The sequence below is a fragment of the Chelonoidis abingdonii genome, chromosome 3 (assembly GCF_003597395.2).
Source record: "Chelonoidis abingdonii isolate Lonesome George chromosome 3, CheloAbing_2.0, whole genome shotgun sequence".
Taxonomy (NCBI): Eukaryota; Metazoa; Chordata; order Testudines; family Testudinidae; genus Chelonoidis; species Chelonoidis abingdonii.
In genome coordinates this window covers 144,059,747-144,082,792 of record NC_133771.1, presented here as the reverse complement: position 1 = coordinate 144,082,792, position 23,046 = coordinate 144,059,747, and the positions used below count along the sequence as shown (strand labels likewise).

At 39.2% G+C, this 23,046-nt stretch overlaps 1 protein-coding gene across 4 annotated transcripts in view; it reads left to right on the top strand.

Moving 5' to 3' along the window:
- The window catches only part of RGS7 (regulator of G protein signaling 7), a 446,471-nt gene that overhangs the window by 359,838 nt on the left and 63,587 nt on the right, over positions 1-23,046 (top strand). For all 4 annotated transcript variants that reach the window (XM_075064188.1, XM_075064190.1, XM_075064187.1 and 1 more), the window contains exons 7-9: positions 10,291-10,355; positions 12,120-12,196; positions 12,297-12,378. In XM_075064188.1, coding sequence (XP_074920289.1) covers positions 10,291-10,355; positions 12,120-12,196; positions 12,297-12,378 — 224 coding nt within the window. The remainder of the gene's footprint in view (positions 1-10,290; positions 10,356-12,119; positions 12,197-12,296; positions 12,379-23,046) is intronic.

Sequence of the window (23,046 nt, the reverse complement as noted above, 5' to 3'; positions counted from 1 at the left end):
CTGATAAAATCTTCATGCCAAATGCAATCTTTCATACGTTTAGCCTATCGTTCCTAGTCATTAGTACTGATAAAATAACCATTAGCTCTTGGCTAGTGATTTTCTTCCAGGGGTCTCACACCACTTTACAAAGCTAAGTAAGTAACATTTAACCTCATTTTACTGATGAGAAAACTAAGATACAAATTTAAGTGACTTGCCCACGGTCAGACAGAGGCAATGGGAATGAAATCTTGGTCTCCAGAATTTTGTTCAGCCTTGTGCCCTAACTGCTGGGTCCTTTAGTCTCCCTTGCCAGGTACAGCATCTTGTTAATGTTATTGTATGTGAATAGTATTGCAGTTCTGTATTTTTTTTTAAATGTAAAACAACTGAATGCTATAGAAATTGGCAGCATATACAGAATATCTGAGCTAGTAGCTTGGTGGAAGGACTGGCTAAAAGGATCATCTATTTGCATGTAGATTCATCCCACAATGGGGAAGCCCTATTCCTTGGCACACACAAAATTAGACTGGACAAAATGCAAGTATATGTGCTCAAGGGAGCAAACCTGTATTAGCATGGAGCTAGACTAGACCTACGAGGTTTATTCCCCGTTCTAGAGTCTATGAATTCAAACCCCGTTGTACTGCTGTTCAGAGCTACATCAGTCACCAGAAGCTACCTCTGACACACAAATAATTCAGAGAAAGTCTCTATTCAAAGCTTGCTGGAGCCAGGATGCTCTGTGTTTTGTCCTAAAGCCTGCCAAATTTTGATGCAGACAGACGACCATCTGTTAGTCTGTCCATACGTGCCTTCTACCTGTATTCGTGAACTTTATCTTAGGAATCAGCTATTGACATGCCTTAGCTGACATTAACTAGGTCAGCAGAATATAGGAGGAGAGGCAGCTTTTCATAGTGCCACAGTTATGAGACAGACAAAAATTACAGTTCTGTGTTAAAAAGCCTTGCACTTTGGAGTCACTCTTGGAGCAAAGGACTACAGTTATAAGAAAAAAGAATTATAGCTGAGAATTCTCTTGTGCAGCCCGGCGCAGGTCATTTGCCAACATTTTCATAAATGTGCTTAGGAAAAGTTCTCTGGAACTTTCTAATCAAGTGTGACCCAAATAGCTGTTTTGAAACATCTGTTTCTTGTTGCATTACTATAAATGCGTTGTTAATCTAAGTTTAGATCCTGGCCTTTATCAGTATAAACAATGTAATTTCTTATAGAAAGAATACATTTAAAGATTTATAAATATAATTCAGAATTTTCAGAATTACTTTCAAATCATTGCTTTGAATAAACTAAACTGATTTGACCATTTCATTATTAATATGAAAATTAAATCTGCCAGTTGATGAACAGGGAGCTAACAAAAGACATATGAGTGATTTCATCTGGGAGTGGTATATGGTCATGGGGATCTCCAAAACTATGGAAGCCTGCAATAGCTTAACATCCCCAGGCTTATGTAAGAGGGTGTAACTGCATTGTAGTTACTTGAGACTAAATGATGAAAGTTTTTGTGCCCAGTTTGTTCACATAAAAACTGGCATTTTCTTTTTTATGCTTAAGTGGAAATTGAAACCTAAGTCCTAGAGAGCAGAAATAATTAATTGCTTTATAGAAGCATCAGTGAGGTAAAGGAATAATTTGCACTGTAAATGGTGGTGATACTTACATTGGGCACTTGTTACAGATTTGTCTATTGGCAGTGCAGATTTACTCTATTCCTTTATCTGGCACATTCAAAGATTGCTAATTTATCTGCCCTCAGGACAGCATCTGTTGAACTCTGTAGATCTTATTTTAACTTTTATTCTTTTGCCCTGGCAATACTGAATGTATGCATATGACTCCCATTGACCCTGAAGCCAGAATTTGGTCCTGTAGTTAATACTAGCTTCAGATGTATTCTGAAAAATAGGTGAAGGTAACATCTGTAAATTCTCATGCTTTATGTTTGTTACTGAATTAACCTATATCAGGCACTATTAAACCAAATAAAGTGTCCATGTTAGGGTTTATTTTCATAATTATTTTTATATTTTTTTCCAGCCAAAACAATTTAGCAAAATCAATACAAAATGTTAGTATCATTAAATCTTTATTTTTTGCTGAAAAAAGCTTTGAACAAAAATATTTAACCATGTCATTGAAAGATTCACTTAAAAATAATCTCTTGTAAAGATTTTTTCCCTTCTCTTTTGCCTCACAGACATTCAGCCTAGCCCTCAATTTCTTGTGTATTTAGAATTCTTACTGATTTCACTGGGAATCTTGCATAAAGATAACAATATCATCCCCAGGATAGTAGTGTAGATGGGTTCTTCTGATCCTACTATGTGGGATCTCCTATTGAGGTGTCATCAAACCTAACTGTAAAGCTTACCCTGAACCCAACTAGACCACAAGTAACCTGAACCTGATCCAAGCCCAAGTATTTCAAGTCATTGTCATATCTGACCTGACCCGACACTTGTAATTGGCTTTTATTGGGTTCAAGTTGGGTAGCAAGGTCAGATGCAGAGGTGCCAATGTTGGAGCTGGAAGAGCAACATGGCTGGGACATTGCAAATGGACCATGTGCTTCTGCTTCACAAACATGCACTGCTCCCCCTCCGTGCCCCACAGCCACCCCAGAGAGGTCAGGGCCTCCAATACCATAGCCAGGCGGTTGGACAGCCCCATCACTGTGCAGGCACAGAGTAACCCCCCTCCTCTTCACATCCACTGTCACCTCCTGCCTGCCCCTCTGCAGGAATCCAGGCATGGGGAAGGGGTCAGAGTGGGAGGGATATAGACTTTGGGATGGTGTGGCGGTGCATGATCGGTAGCTACTTTCAGATCCCCCTGATCATTACCTTAGATTTCCTGAATTGTTGCAGCCAGGGCACCATGCAGTACTCCATGCTCGGCAGTTGGGATGAGGTGCAGGGTGGGGCAGGGCAGAAGCTGACTGATGCAGGATCCTGGCTGGCCATGCTGCTGCACTTGCAGGTGAGCCACGTTGTGTCTCTTTCTCCCTCATCTGGAAAGAGCTGATGTGAGTGCAGCACTGCCTCCCCTTGTGGCACCACCTCCACTGGCCCTTGCCTCACACACCCCAGTCTTCTTGAGCCTAGTTTTAAAGCCCAACCTGAACCCGGCCCAAGTGTGTCAACCCTTTTTCCAGTTCAATTTGTACCGAACACTTGTAGTCGGTTCCCATTGGGTTCAGATAAGGTTGCAAGTCTGTAGTCTTCAAAGGTCTAGTCTTGGTACCAATCAAAACTCCCAAATCAGTGGGAATTTTGTCACTTACTCCAGTGGGAGCTTGATCAGGCTCCATCTGAGCAACTAACTTCATGGCCTTAAACTTTTAGAATGGAAGCTGTGGGTTTTCCACTAAATGGGTGTATGTAATGTATAAAATTAGTCCTCTTCCTTGTTCAGAGTTTGAAACCTCATAATTATCTCTATGGTCTTCTTTAAAAAAAAAAAAACAAAAACAAAAAACAAAAAACAAACCCTGCAGAGGCTTTGCATGAGCTCTAAACGATAATTAAGCAGTTGAGAGTTGAAAATGGCTGAACCCTGAAAATGGGTTATTGTGACTGAATATATTTAAAAGCTGTTGCCAAGAGGCAACATATCTCAGTGCGACACATTCAGTAATTTTACTGTTGAGCTGTCAAGTTGCCCACATTTTGTAACCCAGTTATTCTGGGTGAGATTTTCCAAAACACATAGCAATTCGTTAGCTCAATTTCCATTGAAGTTAATGGGTACGTCTACACCAAGGCCCACAGACTTGTGCTAGCAGGGTGTGCTAATATCAGCTAAAAATCGTTGTGTAAATGGCACTTTGAAGTTGTGGGCTCGGACTGGAACTGGGATTCTGAAGCCCCTCCAGACTTCAGAGCCCAAGCTCCAGCTTCAAAGCACCGTGTGAACAGTGATTTTTTGAGTAGTAATGTGAGCTCTGCTGGCATAAGTGGAATGGAACTGGGCTGGGAGGCTCATTCCTAGATGCTGTGTAGACAGGCCAAATGAGTGTTTTATCATTGGTTAAATAGATTCTTACCTTATTGCCCGGACAGATGCAGGTTTAAAGTGGGGCTTATGTCTAGTAGTTTGGAAAAACAGTCATTGCACGTTGGCAGTCTCAGAAAGCACGGCTCTACGAAAAATAAACAAACAGAAAAGTAAGTTCAGAGGAAGAGAACAAACATACTAATATAAATACCTAGCTCTTATATGGCACTTTTCATCAGTAGATCTCAATGTGCTTTATAAAGCAGGGCAGTGTCATTATCCCCATTTTATAGATGGAGAAGTGGAGGCATAGAGAGATGCAGTGACCTGTCCAAGGTGACAGAGATGAGACTAGAATCCAGGTCTCAGGGGTTCCAGTCCAGCACTCTATGACATCCCTTTGACTGTGGAATTATTCTGTTTCCTTGTACATTTAAATTATCTTTGTCATCTGAATTTGTGGACCATTGCTCATTGATATGGTGTTTAAAAAAGTTGCTACTCAAGCTCTGTTTTTCCATGGTACTCCAATCTGTTCTAAATCATATGCTATTGCTACAACTATATAATTTGTTTTACTGGAAGGCAATCAGATTGATTGCAAAATCATGTTAAAGTATACAAGGACTAAAATAAGATTGTATGTTGCAGTCCATGTTTAGCAAACTGAGATTATGAATGAGGCTTTGTTGCATTATATATCATTTGTTAAGTAATTTTTATGAAATACTCTGTTGCATTTGGTTACGTACAGTGAATAGTGGCTTTATTGTAAGACGTGCAAAATGAATGGGCCAAATTCTGATCTTTCACCAGTGACAATCCAGTCTTTGACTGCTTTGAACTGGTTTGTAGCTGATGGCAGAATTTGCTTCATGATTGGCCCTAAGGATATTTAGGGTCCTATCTTGTCACTTATGCAGTCACATATGCAGTATGTAACTTAGAGTTTGGCATATGATGCTGTTTGCGGAAAAGATTGGGCTGTCCTCAGTGCAATTAGTAGTATTCTGAAGGCTTTCCATAGAGCCAAATAACCAGTCTGTAGAGCGTAACAGTTTCCAAGGTAACTGCTTGGTTGTCTCGTTGTGGGCACCTCCCTTAAATTTGTCAACTTGACCCCTCTCCCCCAAAAAAGAATATGTAAAAATAAGAGGCCTTTGTTGTTAAAAGCATTCCTACAGACCATACTTCCAGCTCTAGCTATGCATGCACAGCAGAAATGTGAATTCAAAATAGTGGGCACTCTGGTCTGCCTCTCCATAGGTAGTTTGAATTCTATATTTGGGGGGACAGCTCTAGTCTTGGGGCGTGCATTGGGGGTGCAAATTCTGTGCCTGACAGAGGCTTGTATTGGGGGGGGGGGCAATGCCCCTCCAAATTACACCCATGTGCCTCTCACCCTGTTGTTGAACCAGTTATTTATGGCTGACTGCTTTGGAAGCAGGGAGGAAAACAGTTGACTCATTCACTCCCGCTCCAGGCACTACAAGCCAGGCTACACCAACTGTAGTAACTGCAAACTGCTAATGTTACATATGGGGCAAAGTAAGGTCTGGGAAGTACTGTGCAATCAATGCCTTGAGGAAAATATTTGTTGCAGCGGTACCTAACTCCAACTCCCATTCCTCTTAAGGAAAAAAAAAAATTATTTCTCTGCGCCCGTTTTTATCTTCTGTAAAAGGAGGGTGATATTTACCTTCTTTTGTAAAGTGCCTTAACGTCTATGGATAAAGTACACTATAGAAGAGTTAAAGTATTATTATTGTCTGGGAAACCGCAAACAATTCAGCTCAAATTCCTGAGCTGCTGCTTCCACAAGAAGCCCTTAACAATATCCCAGAATGGCTGCATTCATGCTAAAAGTGAGAGTGCTGGCAACACAATGATGGGGGGAGGGGCAATTGAACCAAAGAGTTGAAGTGTCCTTGAGCACCGTTTTCTTCTTCCTTGGCATCAGCAGATCTGTCATTCTTCCCAGACAGATAAATGCTCCCGGGCACACTCTAGACCCTGCCTTAAGTGTGCTGACATGTAGAAAGAGTTTTAATGAGCATTAAAAAGGCCAGATAGTATAATCATTAGACTCCTAAAATAAGAGAAGCATTTTAATACCCTGGAGGAAAGGCTTGAGGGATAAACGTATCCGTTTTGAAGTCCTGGCTTAGAAATGTGCACACTGAAAAGAAGTCAATACATGGAAATTTCAAGGAGACAGGTCCAGGACTCATTGCCACAAGATATTACTGAGACAAATAACGTAGTATAACAGCAGATGTTGTAATTAAAAAATCTAATCCTGTTCTGAAATTTACTTACTGGGGTAAATGACAAAGGCTGATAATCCTCATGCTTCAGGGTCAGATACTGATCTCCAGGTGTCATACCCCTCTAATGAAGCTCATTTCAATGGACCTCACTTCTTTAAGTCCCAAAATTACCTATATTGCATACAAATATGGTGTCACAACTTTTACTGTTGAAATTTATTTACTTGGAAATAAAGAATCTTTAGTCTGAGGCTACAGAAAATTATTTACACTGAAGGAAAGAATCCTATAGCATCTCAAGTTCCCTGCATGATACTGTGTTCTTCTTTTTGGATCTTTATCACCATATAAGAGTTATGCCAGGGGCCTGAATCTACAACTCTTGCTCATATTAGGTAACACTTACATAAGCAGTCCCATTGATCTGTGATGAACATATGTCTAGAAGCATGAGAATTGTTAGCCCTTGTCATTTTACTCCAGATAGTAAATGTTGAAACAGGATTAGACTATTACACTTGTGTAGGCAAGTACTGTTTATCTTGGAGCCACCATGAAATTGCTGTGGTGTAGCAGAATTAAGCAGATTGTGAGGTGTTCAGGCCTTCAGTTGACACGTCTTGGATTGGTAAAAGCAGCAAAGAGTCTTGTGGCACCTTGTAGACTAACAGACGTTTTGAAGCATGAGCTTTCGTGGGTGAATACCCACTTCGTCGGATGCATGTAGTGGAAATTTCCAGGGGCAGGTATATATAAGCAGCAACAGAAGGCAGGCTGAGATCACGAGGTTGTTTCAATCGAGAGGCTGAGGCCCTCTTCTAGGGCAGGCTGAGTGTGAAAACAAGGGGAGGGAAATGGTTTTGTATTTTGGCAAGCCATTCACAAGTCTTTGTTTAATCCTGAGCTGATTGGTGTCAAATTTGATTGGAATACCTCGTATTCTCTTAGCCTGCTTCTATGTTGCTATATATACCTACCCTGGAAATTTTCATACTGCATCCAACGAAGTGGGTATTCACCCACGAAAGCTCATGCTCCAAAACGTCTGTTAGTCTATAAGGTGCCACAAGACTCTTTGCTGCTTTTACAGATCCAGACTAACACGGCTACCCCTCTGATGGATTGGACACAGCCAAAAAAGGCTGCCGGACAAGTAAATCATTGGTCTGTTCTGCTGTGGACATTTATGATCCTGAAGGAATAACTGCTTTAGAAAGGGAGATTGGGCTGATGGCAAGGAACAAAGTACAACAAATATATTGAAAATAGGTTGGGCAACTATCTTCTAAGAATACGAGTTTTACAATAGGCCAAGCAAAAGAAGAGAGTGGGAGTTTTCTATGTATATTTAAAGAGATGTTGGGGTTACCTGACAGGCTTAAACTCAGCTCAGGGAGTTCCTGGAACCCTCTCTGCTCATCTTTAATAAATACATTTTTTAAAAATAATCCTCACAATGTCTTAAAGCAAATGCTGACAGGATTTTTTCCCTAGATCTGTCAGTTAAGAAAGTAATTTTGAAAGCAATAAGGAAAAAAAAGATGGACTGTAAAAAGGGCCCGATTCTGCCCTCAGTTATGTGCCTGCAGCTGCCATTGGACTCAGTGAGAAGAGCCAGAATTCAGCACTTATTCTCTTCCCTAGATTTCAGAACAAACCGTAAGGCAATAGTGTAAATGTATGGTGCTTTAAATATGCATTGAAATTGGGGCTAAGTTCTGTACCTCAGCCTGCTAAATTACATGTGACAAATAGATATATCTTTGTATTACCTGAGAAGGGAATATCAGAGAAGAGAGACAGTAACGCTTCTGAAGAAATGGAAAGAATACAAATGGAGAAGAAAATAGACCAAGTAACATAAATATCAAATTTTAATTCTTTCCATTAAGTAATATCTGGAGCCCCCGTTAAAGCTCAGAGGCACTTGCAATGAATGTAAGTTCTCTGCTGGTTTTCACCCTGTGTGATCCCAGTGAAATAATAGTATCAGGGGGTAGCCGTGTTAGTCTGTACCCACAAAAACAACAAGAATTCCAATGGCACCTTAAAGACTAACAGATTTATTTAAGCATAAGCTTTCATGGGTAAAAAAACATTTTTTACCCACAAAAGCTTATGCCCAAATAAATCTTTTGTTCTTTAAGGTGCCACCAGACTCCTTGTTGTTTTAGTGAAATAATAGAATGCCTTGGAGCACAGGAAGCAAGTCAGACTGAAACTATTTTTAAGATTTATTCTTTTGTCTGAAGTGAATTTTGTCTCTGGGAATCTAGAGTATTATTGATTTGGCCTCCTTAAAATACAAGATTAGATTAGGTGCAAGGGACTTTGCTTGTCTAGGGACTGTTGGATTGAGTTCTTAGACACAAATCTTTCCTATCTGTGCCAACAGTGGAAATGCATTTTTCTATGTAGGGAAGGGGATGGGTGAGCCAGGGTTCCTTCCCTCAGAATATATCAGAGCCTAGCTCTGTGAGGGCTCTATATCCCCAGCACAGAGTCTGTGGATAGGGTTGGTGGATCCTTGACTATACAAATCAAATTAAAAGGCCATGCTAGCCCACAGAGGGGCTGGGGCTGTGGAGGCATGAAAAGGTTGTGATGTTTCTCTTCAGCCTTGTGAGGCGAAATTCTGCCCCACTCTGCATCTGAATTCTGGAGGAATCACCTGTACTAAATCCAGTTACTCAGGCTTGAAATGAAGGATAGGATTTGCCCCTAAATGAAAAGAATGGGATTTGCAGTTTAATTCAATAGGAGTTTTAGATGCATAAAGGATTCTGGAGGATCAAGCCATTAATGTAATGACTTAGTGAGTAATGGTAACATCTGTCCTCTCTCTCACCTTAGTTTGATTTCAACTCATTTCTTTTCAGCAGTTGTTGCTTGTAATATATTTGGCAAAATTCTGTTCAATCACACTGGTGTGAATCCAGAACAACGTTGCTGAAGTCAGTGCAATTCCTTTGGATTTGCCCCAATGTAAATAAAACTAAATTTGATCCCAATGTTGTATGTAAAGATATGCTACTTTTTTTCATTTTCACTCCCACATTATTTCCTCTTATAGATATTTTCCATAGGGAGTGATACTTTGAGTCTTTATTTTTTATTTTTATTGTTCCCTTTTTATTTTTAACTGTGAGTTTCTCTTGTTGATATGGATTGGTGTCTATGCAATGGGAAAAAAATAGCGTATAAATAAGCAATAAAGAAAACCCTTCTACTAGTGAAATAAGACAACAACACCTGATAAACCTCTTGGTTCTTTTAGTCCATATGCAATACTTTAAAGATAAATTGCCATTTAGCTTTTTAACAAATTAGTTCCTGACAAAACAAAAGAAAAACAAAAACAAAACCTCACCTCCAAGGTTTTGTTTATTACTGTTATAATGTAAAGAGAGCTAAATAATTATGCCATTAATCACTTTGGCGGAAGCTACACTTCAATAAAAAAATACCATTGTATGTATTGACCCCTTGTTCTAAAAAAATTGACTACAGAGCAGAGGCAAATTAGGGTTTTGTGGGGCCCCTGGGTCAGAGCAAGTGGGGGGCCCCTCCTCACCCCTCCTGCCTTCAATCCCCCTGCTTCCCTTTCCTGACGCTCCTGTCGGGGAAATGGGGTTGGGATGCAGGGGTTTGCCCAAGCACTCCAGCTGGGGAGTGGGGTCGGGATGTGGGGACCACAGGAGCGCTGGGTGGGCAGGAGGAGCTGGGCAAGCCCCCACTCCCCAGCAGAAGCACCGGGCAGATGGAGCGGATCAGGGTGCTGGGGGCTCCCATTTTTCTGGGCCCCCTCAACTGGCCAGTGCCCTGGGCATGGACCCCATTGGCCCAGTGGCTAATCCGACACTGCTATAGAGGGAGAAAGACAGAGGTAAAAATCTACCAGTCCGTGTCAATGGAATGTGGATGAAACCTTGGGATCTTGATTTCTGGGGCTTTGATGTTTATGAAATAGCAAGAAATGACTGATTGATTTTTTTTGTGTGTGTTCTAGCGGTTTACCTCTGCAAGCGAACAATGCAAAACAAAGCACGGCTTGAGCTAGCAGACTATGAAGCAGTAAGTATGTGGGCCTTTCCTGGAACTGAGATGTCAGATAAATGAGATTTCCAAGCTTAGCAGAATGTAGGATAACATTAGAAACAAAGGCCACAGCCTTTTTATAGTGCAGTGGTTTATACATTGAGCAGTTTAAACTTGTCTAGGCATGTGACAACCGGTACTCAAGTGCTAGTGTTTCAGAATCCATAAATGCCGTTGTGCGTGAGCGCCTGCTGTATTATATTAAACAATGATGACTGGGTTGGTGCATTATGAATAAAGATAGAAACAAATCCCAAATGTTCCCATAGTTTTGGGGTGCTGGGATCCAGGTTGTTGGTAGAGAGGGTGCAGCTGCGAAGTTTGAATTCATATCTCCCCAAAGTTCAGGGGTGTTTGGGAACTGAGACTTGGGCCCATCTCTAATCTAACTGTGCACAGATCCTTTCCCCAGCCTCAGGTGAACTGTTCACCAATCTCATGCAGTCGGAAACAAATATGTCCCAGTGTTTGCCAGAACTATACTACAGTGTGTAAGGATTCCAATTATATATTTAAAGATCTAGCTTAAAATTTTCAAAAGGACTCAAGTGATGAAAAGTTAAGTCCCATTTTCAAAACTCACATAGACATGGCCAGATTTTAAAAGGTAATCACTGAAATCAATGGGGAGTTAGGCACCTAAATACATTTACACATCTGGCTTTAAGTGTCTAAGACCCATATACTTTCAATGGGCTCTGAAGTCACTTTGGTGCTTTTGAAAATTGTACCCTTAGTTTTAAAGATACTAGTCCGGTTTTTGCCTTGCTATAACTCTGCTAAAGCCAAAAGAGCTACAGCGGGATGAGTATGGCCCATGGTATCTTTATAAGATAATGTGGGTTATTGATGGGATTGTGAAGACATATCCCTTTACTATTCTGCAGTAAATATATAATACAGTTGCAGTCCGATTATTTGATACCAAGTTCTCAGACATTTTTTCAGTTAACCTCACTATAATTAACACATAGAGAGAAATGAAGTACCTGAAACTCCCTTGAAGTAAGTAAAGCAAATTATGCTTCCATTTACACTAATGAAAGTCCAGAATAATTCTATAGCAACCAGTGGAGTTGCTCAAGATTTACCAACATATCTGAGTGCAGAATTATGCCAAGTCTCATAAAAATATTATTAAATAAATTTTCTATACAATAGCTTTAGTCTGCAAACATTTTTTAAAAGTATGACCAATGGTCAGTTTTCTTTAGAAGAAGTTTGTTTTCTCAAAATATCTTTCTAATGTTCCAGCTAAAGTTATCTCTGTACTATACAACAGAAATAGCTCATGTAGAAGATAAATGGAGGTTTTAGTGGCAGTATCAAGCAAAGTCATCGCTACATTTCCAGAGCTGGCTACGGTTTAAAGTTGGAGCATTTCATGGAAATATTTGGAATAATCAACCAACCAACACATCCACCAAAATTGCCGCCGGTGTGTTTTTCTGGACGTGCCAAACTCTGCAGCAACCACTGCAACTCACTAGAGCTGTGTCTAGACCTTTCAACAGAGTTGCAAACCTTACAGAAATGGGGGCACAGATAATGTAGACTTAGTATTCTATCCTGTACTGTGTCAGACACTTTCCACCAAATAAATAGACTACATTTACGCTAGCCTGTGCATTATGGCTTTTGAGTCTAACATCATCTTTGGAGGTTTTGAAGACAGTCTAAAAACTGTTAGACAATGAATAACTTAAAACACAGTTAAACTTGTTTATACTGTATTTTCAGGAGAGTTTGGCCAGGCTACAGAGAGCATTTGCCCGGAAGTGGGAGTTTATTTTTATGCAAGCTGAAGCACAAGCAAAGTGAGTTGCTTTGATGTTTTATTGCTGGATTTATCATTGACTGTTTTCAGAGGCACTACAATTAATGTTATTTTTCTTAAATATACTGCAACATTGACAGAGTGGACAAGAAAAGAGACAAGATAGAAAGGAAAATCCTTGATAGCCAGGAGCGAGCATTTTGGGATGTACACAGACCGGTGGTAAGTCAATATGTGGAACTTCTGTTGATTGTAAGCATTTCAAAAGATAAACATGAAAATCCATGTAAAGCTGTGATTTGGGAGCAGGAGAGAGGAGCATCTGTCTTGTTTTGAGAGGACAGATCTGTTTGTGGTGGTGGCATGTGGACTATTCACGTTTTTTCCACTCAAGCATCATAGGTATGCCAAGGTTCAATGCTGTTTTCTGAATATGGAGACATGGTGTGGTTGGATTTTTTTAAAATCAGAAAAATGTATTTGAATCCGGTATTGACAACTCAAAGCATTCAAAACTCATGAGACAGGACCCCAAAAATCAAGAGACTGGCTTAAAAATAATATGTTTTTTTTTTTAAATTACATTTCGGGTTCTTTTTATTTGATTTCTGAGCCTTTAGGGTGCATTTGGGTCATATTTTCAAGCTTTGCTCCACAACCATGAAGGCGAGCATATATTTTTTAAAAAATGAAACTTGAAATTATCATGTAATCGGTTGATTTTTGGGTGCTGGGGCTTGAAGAGAAATCACCAAATATCACAGAACTTGCAATAAAATCATGTGTTGGCAACACTGTATTTGGACCATTGAACAAAAAGCTCCTTCCTTCCTTTGCACCTGAGGGGAAGCCTAACATCAATGCCAATTAAATAGAATACAGAGTGTATCTTGTAGTACTGCTATCTATAAAAGGACATTGGGGGGATAAAGATCCTGCTTACAAAAATAAAAAGTTCTTACTTGTTAATAAAAGTTTAGATTACTACAACTGTAAGCATTTTAAAAATCTAACAAGCATTCCACTGATTACTTTTAGACAGTAAAATTAGAGTGGTAGTAGTGGTAGAGGAGTTGGAGAGGCTGTTATGAAGAATTTTCAAGGAGAATGAATGAGCTTGGAGAAGCACCAAAGACTCAAGTTGGATTTATTCTTTTGAGAGAGGGTGTGGTGAGATTAGGGAAAAGAGGATTTATAATAAATGTTGAGTGGCGAAAGACATGGAAACTGTTACAACTGAGGAGCATAGCATAGGACAGCATTGGAGCAGTATTGTCTACCAACTGTGGAGAGGTAAGGAGGGAAGATAGAAAGATATTTGGCATTTGCTGTCCATAGGAATGAGCTAAGAACAGGAAAAAATATAGCTCTATGCAGAGAAAGGTGATTCAGTTTCATAGACCATTTCAATATTTTAAAAATTAGTTTTGTTTACATCTGGAATGAAAACCAAATATTTCAAATTTCTCCACAAAAGGAAATGGAGCCCTGGTTCTGGGGCAGTCCCCCAGAAGCAGACTCTGAGAGCCCCATCTGAAGAAGATCTGCAAACCTGAGAGCTTGGGAACCAGTACTCCCAGGGTTCTCAGCTCCCCATCAGACTGCCTGGTGAGCTGCAAATGAGTCAGGGCCCTGGAAATGTAGGGACCCTGGCTAAGCAGGATAGCTTCCAGGGTCTTGGCTCCCCATCAGCTGGGCTGCCAAAGAGTCAGGAGTTGAACAGATGAGCCAGTAGGAAGCCAAGCTGGAGGGGTTTCATCACAAGTTCACTGAAATTGAATATTGTCCATGAAAGTAACTCTTTTATGATCAATCACCCTTCCATCAGGGAATTTCTGAGATGCTCTAAAAGACTAGGAGGAACTCTACAGGCTCAGGGAATCTTGCTATCTAAGAGAAACTTTTGCACTAGATTCTGAAATAAATGTAAAGATTTTGGAGACTGGAAAAGATGTGTTCCTATTTACAGGTCTGGGTGGGGAGATGAGTCATTGAAGTTTGAAAAGTAAGGATACAAAGAGACAATAAAGGAATAAATTACAAGAGCCAGGATGAGAGCAAACTAAGTCTGATAAAAGCTTTGCCTGAATTATCGTCAGATATCCCTGTATGAGATGATGATTCTAATTTAACTGTAGACAGACCTAGGTGATATGGAGTGCAAAAGGATTTTGGGTCCGAAGTCTAAGTTCCTGACTGCCAAGATAGCGTGACATTTGAATAGAAGGTGGAGAGGGAAGCACTGAAGATTTGGTTAAGATGACTTTTCTTTCCAGTGAGTAGGATAGTCATTTTGGATACATTGAGTTGAATTCAGTCCTATCAGACTCAGAATTAGATAAGTTTGATAGGAAGAGAAAATGAAGACATGGTTGAAATAGTGAAGGTGATACAGATTTGTGTGTACAAGGGCTGGTAAAAAAAATTCTTTGAAAAATGGCTTTTGGACTAAAAAGGAAATTTGCACAGGCAAGTCAATGAAAAACTGTAAACCAAAACCTGAAAATTTCTAGGTCTAGATTAGAACGTTTGGTTAATCATTAAAAAAAATGGTTTTTTTTGTTTAGTTTTTGAAAAATGAAAGTGTTGTACCCCAAATTACAAATTATTACTGAGAATAGTTTTTGAAAACCATAAAATATTTCAGTTTATGGTATGAAAAAAAGAAAACATTTTGCAGGGTATTTTGAATAAAACAATTCCCCTCCCTCTGTAATTTCTTATGAAAAAAACAATTGACATTTTCAACTAGCAACTAGAAATCATATCCACATATGATTTCAGAAAATAGATGGCCAGAGATGATGATTTAGAAAAGGGGAAGAAGTCAAGATGTGGATCCAGGGAGATATTATAGTGGTGGAATGTAGAAGTGCGATTCACACATAAGCATAGTTGAATAAGAGTGAAACCTGAGAACAAAGTTCCAGAAATGGAACTGTATCAGGTGATGAAAAATAATGTCATAGCTGATCATATTCATTACAGCACTAAGGTGAAGAAAAGTGATTCAGGGTCTGATGGGGAAAGATCATTTGATTTGCCACATAAAGGTCAAATAATGTCTTCAGCTCATGTTGGAGCTCTCAGTGAGAGGCATGTGCTTAGACCAAGGGGATTGATGTATCAAAAAAAGTGCCTTTAGTGGAAGATTTTTTTTTTCAAACTGGGTTGTTCGTACTTACATTTGTTATTTAGAGGGAAAGAGAATGTTTTTGATATTGCACTGTTTGGTTTCCATTTTAGCATTCAATCTAGTGCAGTGGTTTTCAGCCTGTGGTCTGCAGACTCCTGGGGCTCTGTAGACTGTCTAAAATTTCCAAAAGGGTTTGCACCTCCATTTGAAATTTTTTAGGGGTTCACAAATGAAAGTTTGAAAACAATTGATCTAGTGTAATATTTTTATTATATAAAATGATTTTCAGGCATAATCTCATTTTCATATTTTCCAGTTATTGTGTTGTATTACTCGCTATTGTACCTAGTAAAAGGCCTCTCTTTTTCTGCGTGCTCCCCAGAAATAGTACCACTAACCTCTCCAACTTCTACACATATTGGACTAAAGAATTTGCAAGTAATTGGTAAGAAAGATTATCACATTAGTCAAGTGAGGTTATAAATAAAGCTATACTCAGGGAGGTCAGTTCTTTTCAAGACAAAAGAAATTAAGAGGTTATTCTTGTTTGAAAAGAAAATGTCAAACTTCTGATTAATGTCTATAAAAGAATGCATAACCTTCACGAATCATTATCTCAGTTAAAATCCATAATCTTCCTGCTTGTTTAAATTGCACAAACAGGTATTAAAACAGTAAATCCCCTGAAATGTTCTCCAACCCACCACAGAACTGTATTTCCTGTGCTTGCTGTGAGATTAACTCTTTTAGGTAATGATCAAGGACAATTGACACATATCTAACTCATTGCCGTAAACCCTTAAATGAATACACTTTTCTTGCTAGGTTTTAAATTAATCTAATTCAAATGCAAGTCTTGCTGGACATTACTAAGTATTCTAATTCATGTATAAGTGTCCTGATATAGGGGGAAATAATCTTTTGTTGTTTAAAATAATCTATGAATCTTTAAATGAAAGCAAATTATTTTCAGAAAACGATGTTAGGCCCAGCATATTACAGAGCCATTGTCTCTCTAACGTTGCCTTTCTGTAATGCAGAAAGGCAGCTTGCCCATAGTATGTGTAATTACTAACTGTAGCACCTTCAGTGGTGGCAAACATGGAAGGCAGGTTGAAATTATTCTTGATGTAAAAATCAGCAACATGATTTTTTCCCTAGGATTTCCACTAAATCTGACCTTTCATGGGGCTGGTTTTTGGTAGCAGTTCAATACTATGGAGATTTCTCTTTTTAAAATAGCTGTCTCGTTCCCTCAATCTTCCTCCATATTTAAATTTGCTGCAAGCTTCCATTCCTGCATGTCTAGCCCTGTTTTAAGTTAAAATATAAAAATAAAACCCTTATGAAATGTGGCATTCCATTATCCCATCCTTTACCTCCTCAGCAACTGATTTACTTGGTAGAGTTACCATCTAACTAGAGTTTAGCAGGAGAGTCTTAGGTATTTAGCCATAACATATTTGTCTAATATGTTAATTATTTTAAAAGGTTTCAAACAATTTGATTGAAGCAAATATAAATCATGCCATGCAGCCCTATGAGTGATTCCTCATGTTCATGTCCCATATATGTAAAAATAACCACAGGTAATGCACCTGCCTGTTAGGCAGTTAGCACTCCGAAAGCTGCAGTTGGTATAGTCTCCTAAATTGCATCATGGGTAATGAAACAAAGCCTTGTAAAAGATGTTGTTACTCTGAGCATACAGTTAGTGTTTATGGTACCTACATGCATGCATCAAGAACATTCTTGTGACAATTCTGTTCAAGATAGAAACAGGTGCACACAGTGTGTCTTCTAAACTTCATAGTTAACCTGTTGTGTAATGTCTTTACGAACAATGTGATAACTCTCCTCTGGGTTGATTTACATTATTATAGCATGGATTTCTCCCTTACAAATAGAAGTGCAACCCTATTGACATTTAATGTTCAAGTGAAAATTTAGGATGATTCAAAAATGGGAAGCTATGGAATCTGTAGGGACGGTAGATAGTTACAGAAACTGTTGGGATGTCAACTGTTTTGTAAGAGTTCAAATAGCAAGTAAGCCAAGTAGAGTGATAAATATGAGAATTCTTGGAATATATCCCTGTATAAAATTCTAGTGTAAATGCATCACATTTTGTGGTCCTGTGTGAGATCAGTGTAGTAGTTCCAGGGTTTTTGTGGGGGGGGGGGTTCTTTGTTTCCCCCCTGTCCTCACTCATCAGTAGTATTGTCTCAAAGATTCTTGCATAATTCAGAAGGCCGATCAGCATTATTAAACAGAAATTGCTTATCAGATTGAGGCAACAGAGCACCTAAACTCCCTGTTATCCTGCTAGAATGGCTGTTGAGGCAGCCTTTCTTGTAGAAAGTTATGCTATTGAAGAGACAGGCCTGTGCATAAAATAGTTCACTTTGGATCCTAATCTGTGAAATTGGATATATCTGCTTTCTGTGCTAGGTGCCAGCCTTGCCAATATCTTAACATTCAAGATCACAAAGCTCAGATAAATATAGCATAACACACAGTTTGCATAAATTTATGTGTATTTGCTGTCCAAAATCAAATTTCTGCCAACCGATCAGATTACCGGTAGTTACTGTAAATCTAAAGCAACATACCTTCAACTCGTGTTAGCCTGAAAATAAATTAAATTAGCTTTTAAAAAGACTTATGTCCATCCCCTGCTGTCAGCATAGTAGTGGATTCTCTAGTGCTTCTCTGAATCTAGTTTTAAATAATTGAAGACTTAAAGTTCAGCAGTGTTTTCAGGTAGCTGCTGTCTATTTGGCCGATGATTGGTATTATTAATCATAATTTTATAAAGTATACTTTTGATCCACCACAAAAGCTCTCAAGGGACTGTTCAACTCCCTAAAATCAAATTCAGTATTATAAAGTATCATTCTCTTCAAGTGCAAACATGTGTAGACAATAGGGTTATCCTTTAAACCAGTCAGAATGAAGCAAGCTAATGGTACAATGAGCAATTGTTTACATACACTGTTTTAAACGTACATCATTTGTTTGTCAAGAGTCTGTTTTTAAGTTGCTTGAATACATTTAGAAATTGTTATAGATCAAATAAATGTGAAATCAATATAATCTGAGACTGACTCATGATCAGCGTTTGTAGTGTGATAAATGAACATCTTTAACTCAACATTTATGTAGAAACAAGGGAGCAATCTCCCTTTGCAACTTCTTTTTGTCCTCACATTATCTCTCTCCTATTTGGTTTAAAAAGTTTTAGAGTCAAAATCAACACAAAAATCCAGATTCCAAAGAAATTAAAGGAAGTTTTGCCATTGACATCCATGGGAGCAGGGATAGAACCACAGATTATAGAAAAATATGTCTATTATTTTAAAAGCACCAGAAAATATAATTTGCAAATATACAATAACAAAATGTGCATCCCCTTCTGGTGTAAGCACCCAGCTACACCTGTGAGGACCACCACAGATAACAGTGGTGTTGCCTGCTCTATTGATATCCTGTCTTATCTATCCCTCCTAATTAACCGCAACCCCAAAAGGAGTCTTTCTGCAAACAAGAAAAACTTTAGTCAGTCACAGACATCTCAAAGAACCCACCCAGTCCAACTTCTTACCTTCCATAGGTCTGCTGAAGCACTCAAGAAGAGACACAGATATCAGAAGAGGAAGCTGTCTACTCTTTCGATGACTACCATCTTCCTTGTCTTTTAAACATCAATGTAGATGTTTTGATAGAAAGTCCAGAATAGCCCCAACTTCAGAATCTACAGCTGTGCTCTCGATCCACCTCATTCCATATTTTGGACACTGTCTCTCCTGCTTTCAACCTTCATGGGAGCAAATGGGTTTTGGAGGTCATAATATCAAATTACTCTTGTTCATTTTACCTCATTCCTCCACTCCACCCTCCTTCTCTGGTCTCTTTTCAAGGATCTGTCTACTAAACAGTTGTTGAGACAGGAATTCCTCTCTCTCCTACATATCAGAGCCATAGAACCAGTTCCAGTACAGCACAGAGGAAAGAGTTCTTTTCCAAATACTTTCTTGTTCCCAAAAGGAATGGGGACTTAGGCCAATTTTAGATCTCAGATAGTTAAACATCTTTGTCAAAGTGCAGAAGTTCAGGATAATTACTCTTGCAGCTGTAATTGCATCATTACATTGGTTTGTGGCCCTTGACCTTTAGGATGCCAAATTTCACATTGTGATACACTCATCTCACAAATGATTCCTCTGCTTCCTGGTCAGCCAGGATCACTTCTGGTACCAAGTGTTCCCCTTTGGACTCTTGTCCGCTCCTGTGGTCTTTTTGAAGGTCCTGACAGTGACCATTCGTCTTCATCGATGGGGAATAATTGTCTTTCCCTATCTCAAGAGCCAATTACGTAACAAAGTTATCGTTGCAGTGGAGACAGCTATGACTCTATCCAACAGGTTAGGACTCCATCTTGGCACAGAAAAGTTCACTTTGACATTAGTTCCATGAATAGAGTTCATAGGGGGTTTTCTAGTGGCTATAACATTCCAGAGCTTTACTACTGATGGACACACATCGTTTCCAAGGTTCAACTAAGCCCACAGATGACAGTCAGAAATTATTTTCAATTTCTAGCCCAAATGGAAGCCTACACATTTGTCATTCTACACACTAGGTTGCACCTTTGCTGTTTCCAATACTGGCCGAGAACTGTCTACATACCAAACACAGTCTCAGCAAGTTGGTGTCTATTCCTCATCAAGTTCTGGACTCACTCAGTTGGTGGAAGGACCTGTTAAACTCTGTGCAGAAGTTCCCTTTACTTGACCTCATCCCACCATCACTATAACTTAAAATGTATCCCTCCTGGGATGGGGAATCTCTATATACAGATTGTGAGTCTTTTCCCCACTTCAAACTTTTGGAGCTCAGGATGGCCAGGCATCTGTGCATTCACTTATTTGCCATAACCAAGAGTCTATTCATCAAGGATATGATAGACAACATAGCTTGAATGTTCTTCATAAATTGCCAAGGATAGACAAGATTCCTTTCTCTTTGTGTGGAAGCAATAAAGCTATGAAATGTATGCATAGCCAATCATATTTTCATTTAGGCCTGTTATCTTCCAGGCATTCAAAAGAACATAGCCAGTGATCTGAGACAGCATTTGTCCCAGGATTGCAAATGAGAACTAGACAATTTGATCCTCAGATATATTTTTCTAAACTGGGGTTTCACAGACCTGGATCTTTTTGTCAGCACCATCAACAGAAAGTGGAATACAATTCTGCTCAAAGGGAGGTTCACAATTGTTAGTCCCTAGAGGATGCTTTTCTCATTCCTTGGAAGAGAGGCCTTCTCTGTACCTTTCCTCCAATTCCATTGATTCTAAACCTGCTAAAGAAGATCAAGCAAGACAAAGCCAAAGTCATTCTAATGGTACCAACTTGGCCAAGATAAGTTTCATTCCCTTACTTGATTCACCTGACTTCTTGCCCAGTATTACAATTTTCCACTCTTTCGCACCTGCTGCCTTGGACTCAGGTTGGCTTCTCCATCCCAACATGGAAATTTTATGGCTCAGGATGCCTAGAATGCATGAGTGGGCTGAATGGGCACTGCTACCAAAAATATCTGATCAAAGATGTCTGGGGCATATGCTTACCTGAAGTGGAGCGCCCATAGGGACAAACATCTCAAAGAACTCCAGTTATTCTACAAGGTAAGTTACCTCTCCTTCCAAACTGAGAATGTGGTTATTTGTTCTGATGTAAAAAGTGAAGACTGGATAATTTGAAGATAGTTATATTTAAATAATTCTATGCTATTTCAAGTTGGCTTTCATAGTGCAAGAACATAATTACAAACATAAAACATAGAACAGAGTAGGATATTTGGTCTACAGAGACAAGCAATATTCAGGACTCATTGTATGCCCTGAAGGAAAAAAAGACAGATTTCATGGATAGGTCATGGTATCAATGTAAAATTTCAGTTTGTCATGGATCACAAGAAGAATATGTCAAAGCTCCTTAATATTATTCAGATTGCTTTCTGAGAAAGGTAAATAATAACTCTGAATGCCAACCATTGAGCAGGAACTTTACATTGATGTTTATTTGTCACTTTGTTTTCCTAATTTTAGACAGCATGATTTCATAATTACCCTTTCTCTTTTATTTACATTAATCAACCTCACATCTGCCCCCACCATCCGGATATGCATTTCCCAGCAATAATGGCATTCCTGCTTGACCCTTCCCTTTCATGCTCAAAACTCATTGGGGAGTATTGCATACGGCAATCCATCCCCTTGTTTAAGTACTGGGACCGGATTTCATAGTGGATACAGTGCCTGACACCCACAGGAGGATACCTTCTGGGGGGAACACTGAGGGCCATCTTGCAGAGTTTTCTATCAGAGTGCGGGGCTTGTCTCCTTGTGTCCATGGATTCTTTGGAATCCACAAGGCCCAGGGATCTCTGTGGCTCTCCTCTATCTCCTTGTCTGTGTGGCTCCTTTGGAATTGCTCAGTGAAGGTTTGTTTCATTACCACCCTTGAAGACTAGGGATTTCCTGATGTGGAGGGCATTGGGGATGTATTAATGCATCCACAGACTAAACTGACTGTCCACTGGGAGTTCTACCAGGCTAACTGGGGATGACGCCCATTCTAGAAAAAACTGTTACCTGCCTCTGGCAATCACCAGCTACAGATCCCCTTGCATTGTGCAATAGATTCCAAAGACTTTCTATCAACACTATGGCAAGGGTGAAATCTGCATAGAGAAACTCTAATAAAGACCTTCCCCATTGACAGAAGTAGAAGGAAGGGTAATGTAGTTTGAGATTCTTTGTACTTAAAATGAGGAATCCATCTGCCAAAATGGAATAAACATATGCTTTCATAAAGTTCATTGCTGGTATTTGCCCATCAGCTGATTCTCTTTCCCAGTAAAATCTGAGAGGCTATTCAAAGTTAAATGGGATACTGTTAGACTTCAGTGTATTTATTTCCTATAGGGCTGATATTTTCTCTGCTTAAACTAATTGGTTAGAGAACTTAGAAATTACTTGTAATGACAGATGCAACAAGGTATTTAAACCGCCTCTCAGAGTTTGGGTGGGAGAGGGAATCAAAAAGAGGAAAAAATTAAGTTTTACAGAAGTGTCAAGAAGCTTTAAATGTTTGATGTTCAATTACAAAAATATTGATGCAAAATAAATCAGATGTCACTAACATTTTAATGGTAAGTCACTCTTAAGTGAAGATGAGACCTAAGAGAGAGAGAATCATCATTTCTGTGTCTTTTACTGTTACAGCTGGCTGAGTTTATCACTCCCCAGATACAGTTAAGGACTACAGAAGTTTAGAAACTAGTTGTAAAAAAACCCACCCTTCTCCCCAGTGCTGAGCATGGAGACATTCTTTCCTAGGCTTGCCTTACTATACAAAAGAGAAGCCACTTGACAACTTGTAGCTCCACTTTTATCTATTAATTGCACCCCTGCTGTATTTTAATTCTACACTACACAATAATAGGGAGTCCACAACCAGTTTAATAGTAATCAGTGACCTGAAAAAAAAAAGAGAGAACTTAAGACAGTGTTATGGATTATACTAATTGCTTGCTAGTTGAGCCAGTTTGTATTTTGTTACTTTTGCTGCAGTATATTTAAAGCATATCATAGAATCATAGAATATTAGGGATGTAAGAGACCTCAAGAGGTCATCTAGTCCAACCCCCTGCTCAAAGCAGGACCAACACCAACTAAATCATCC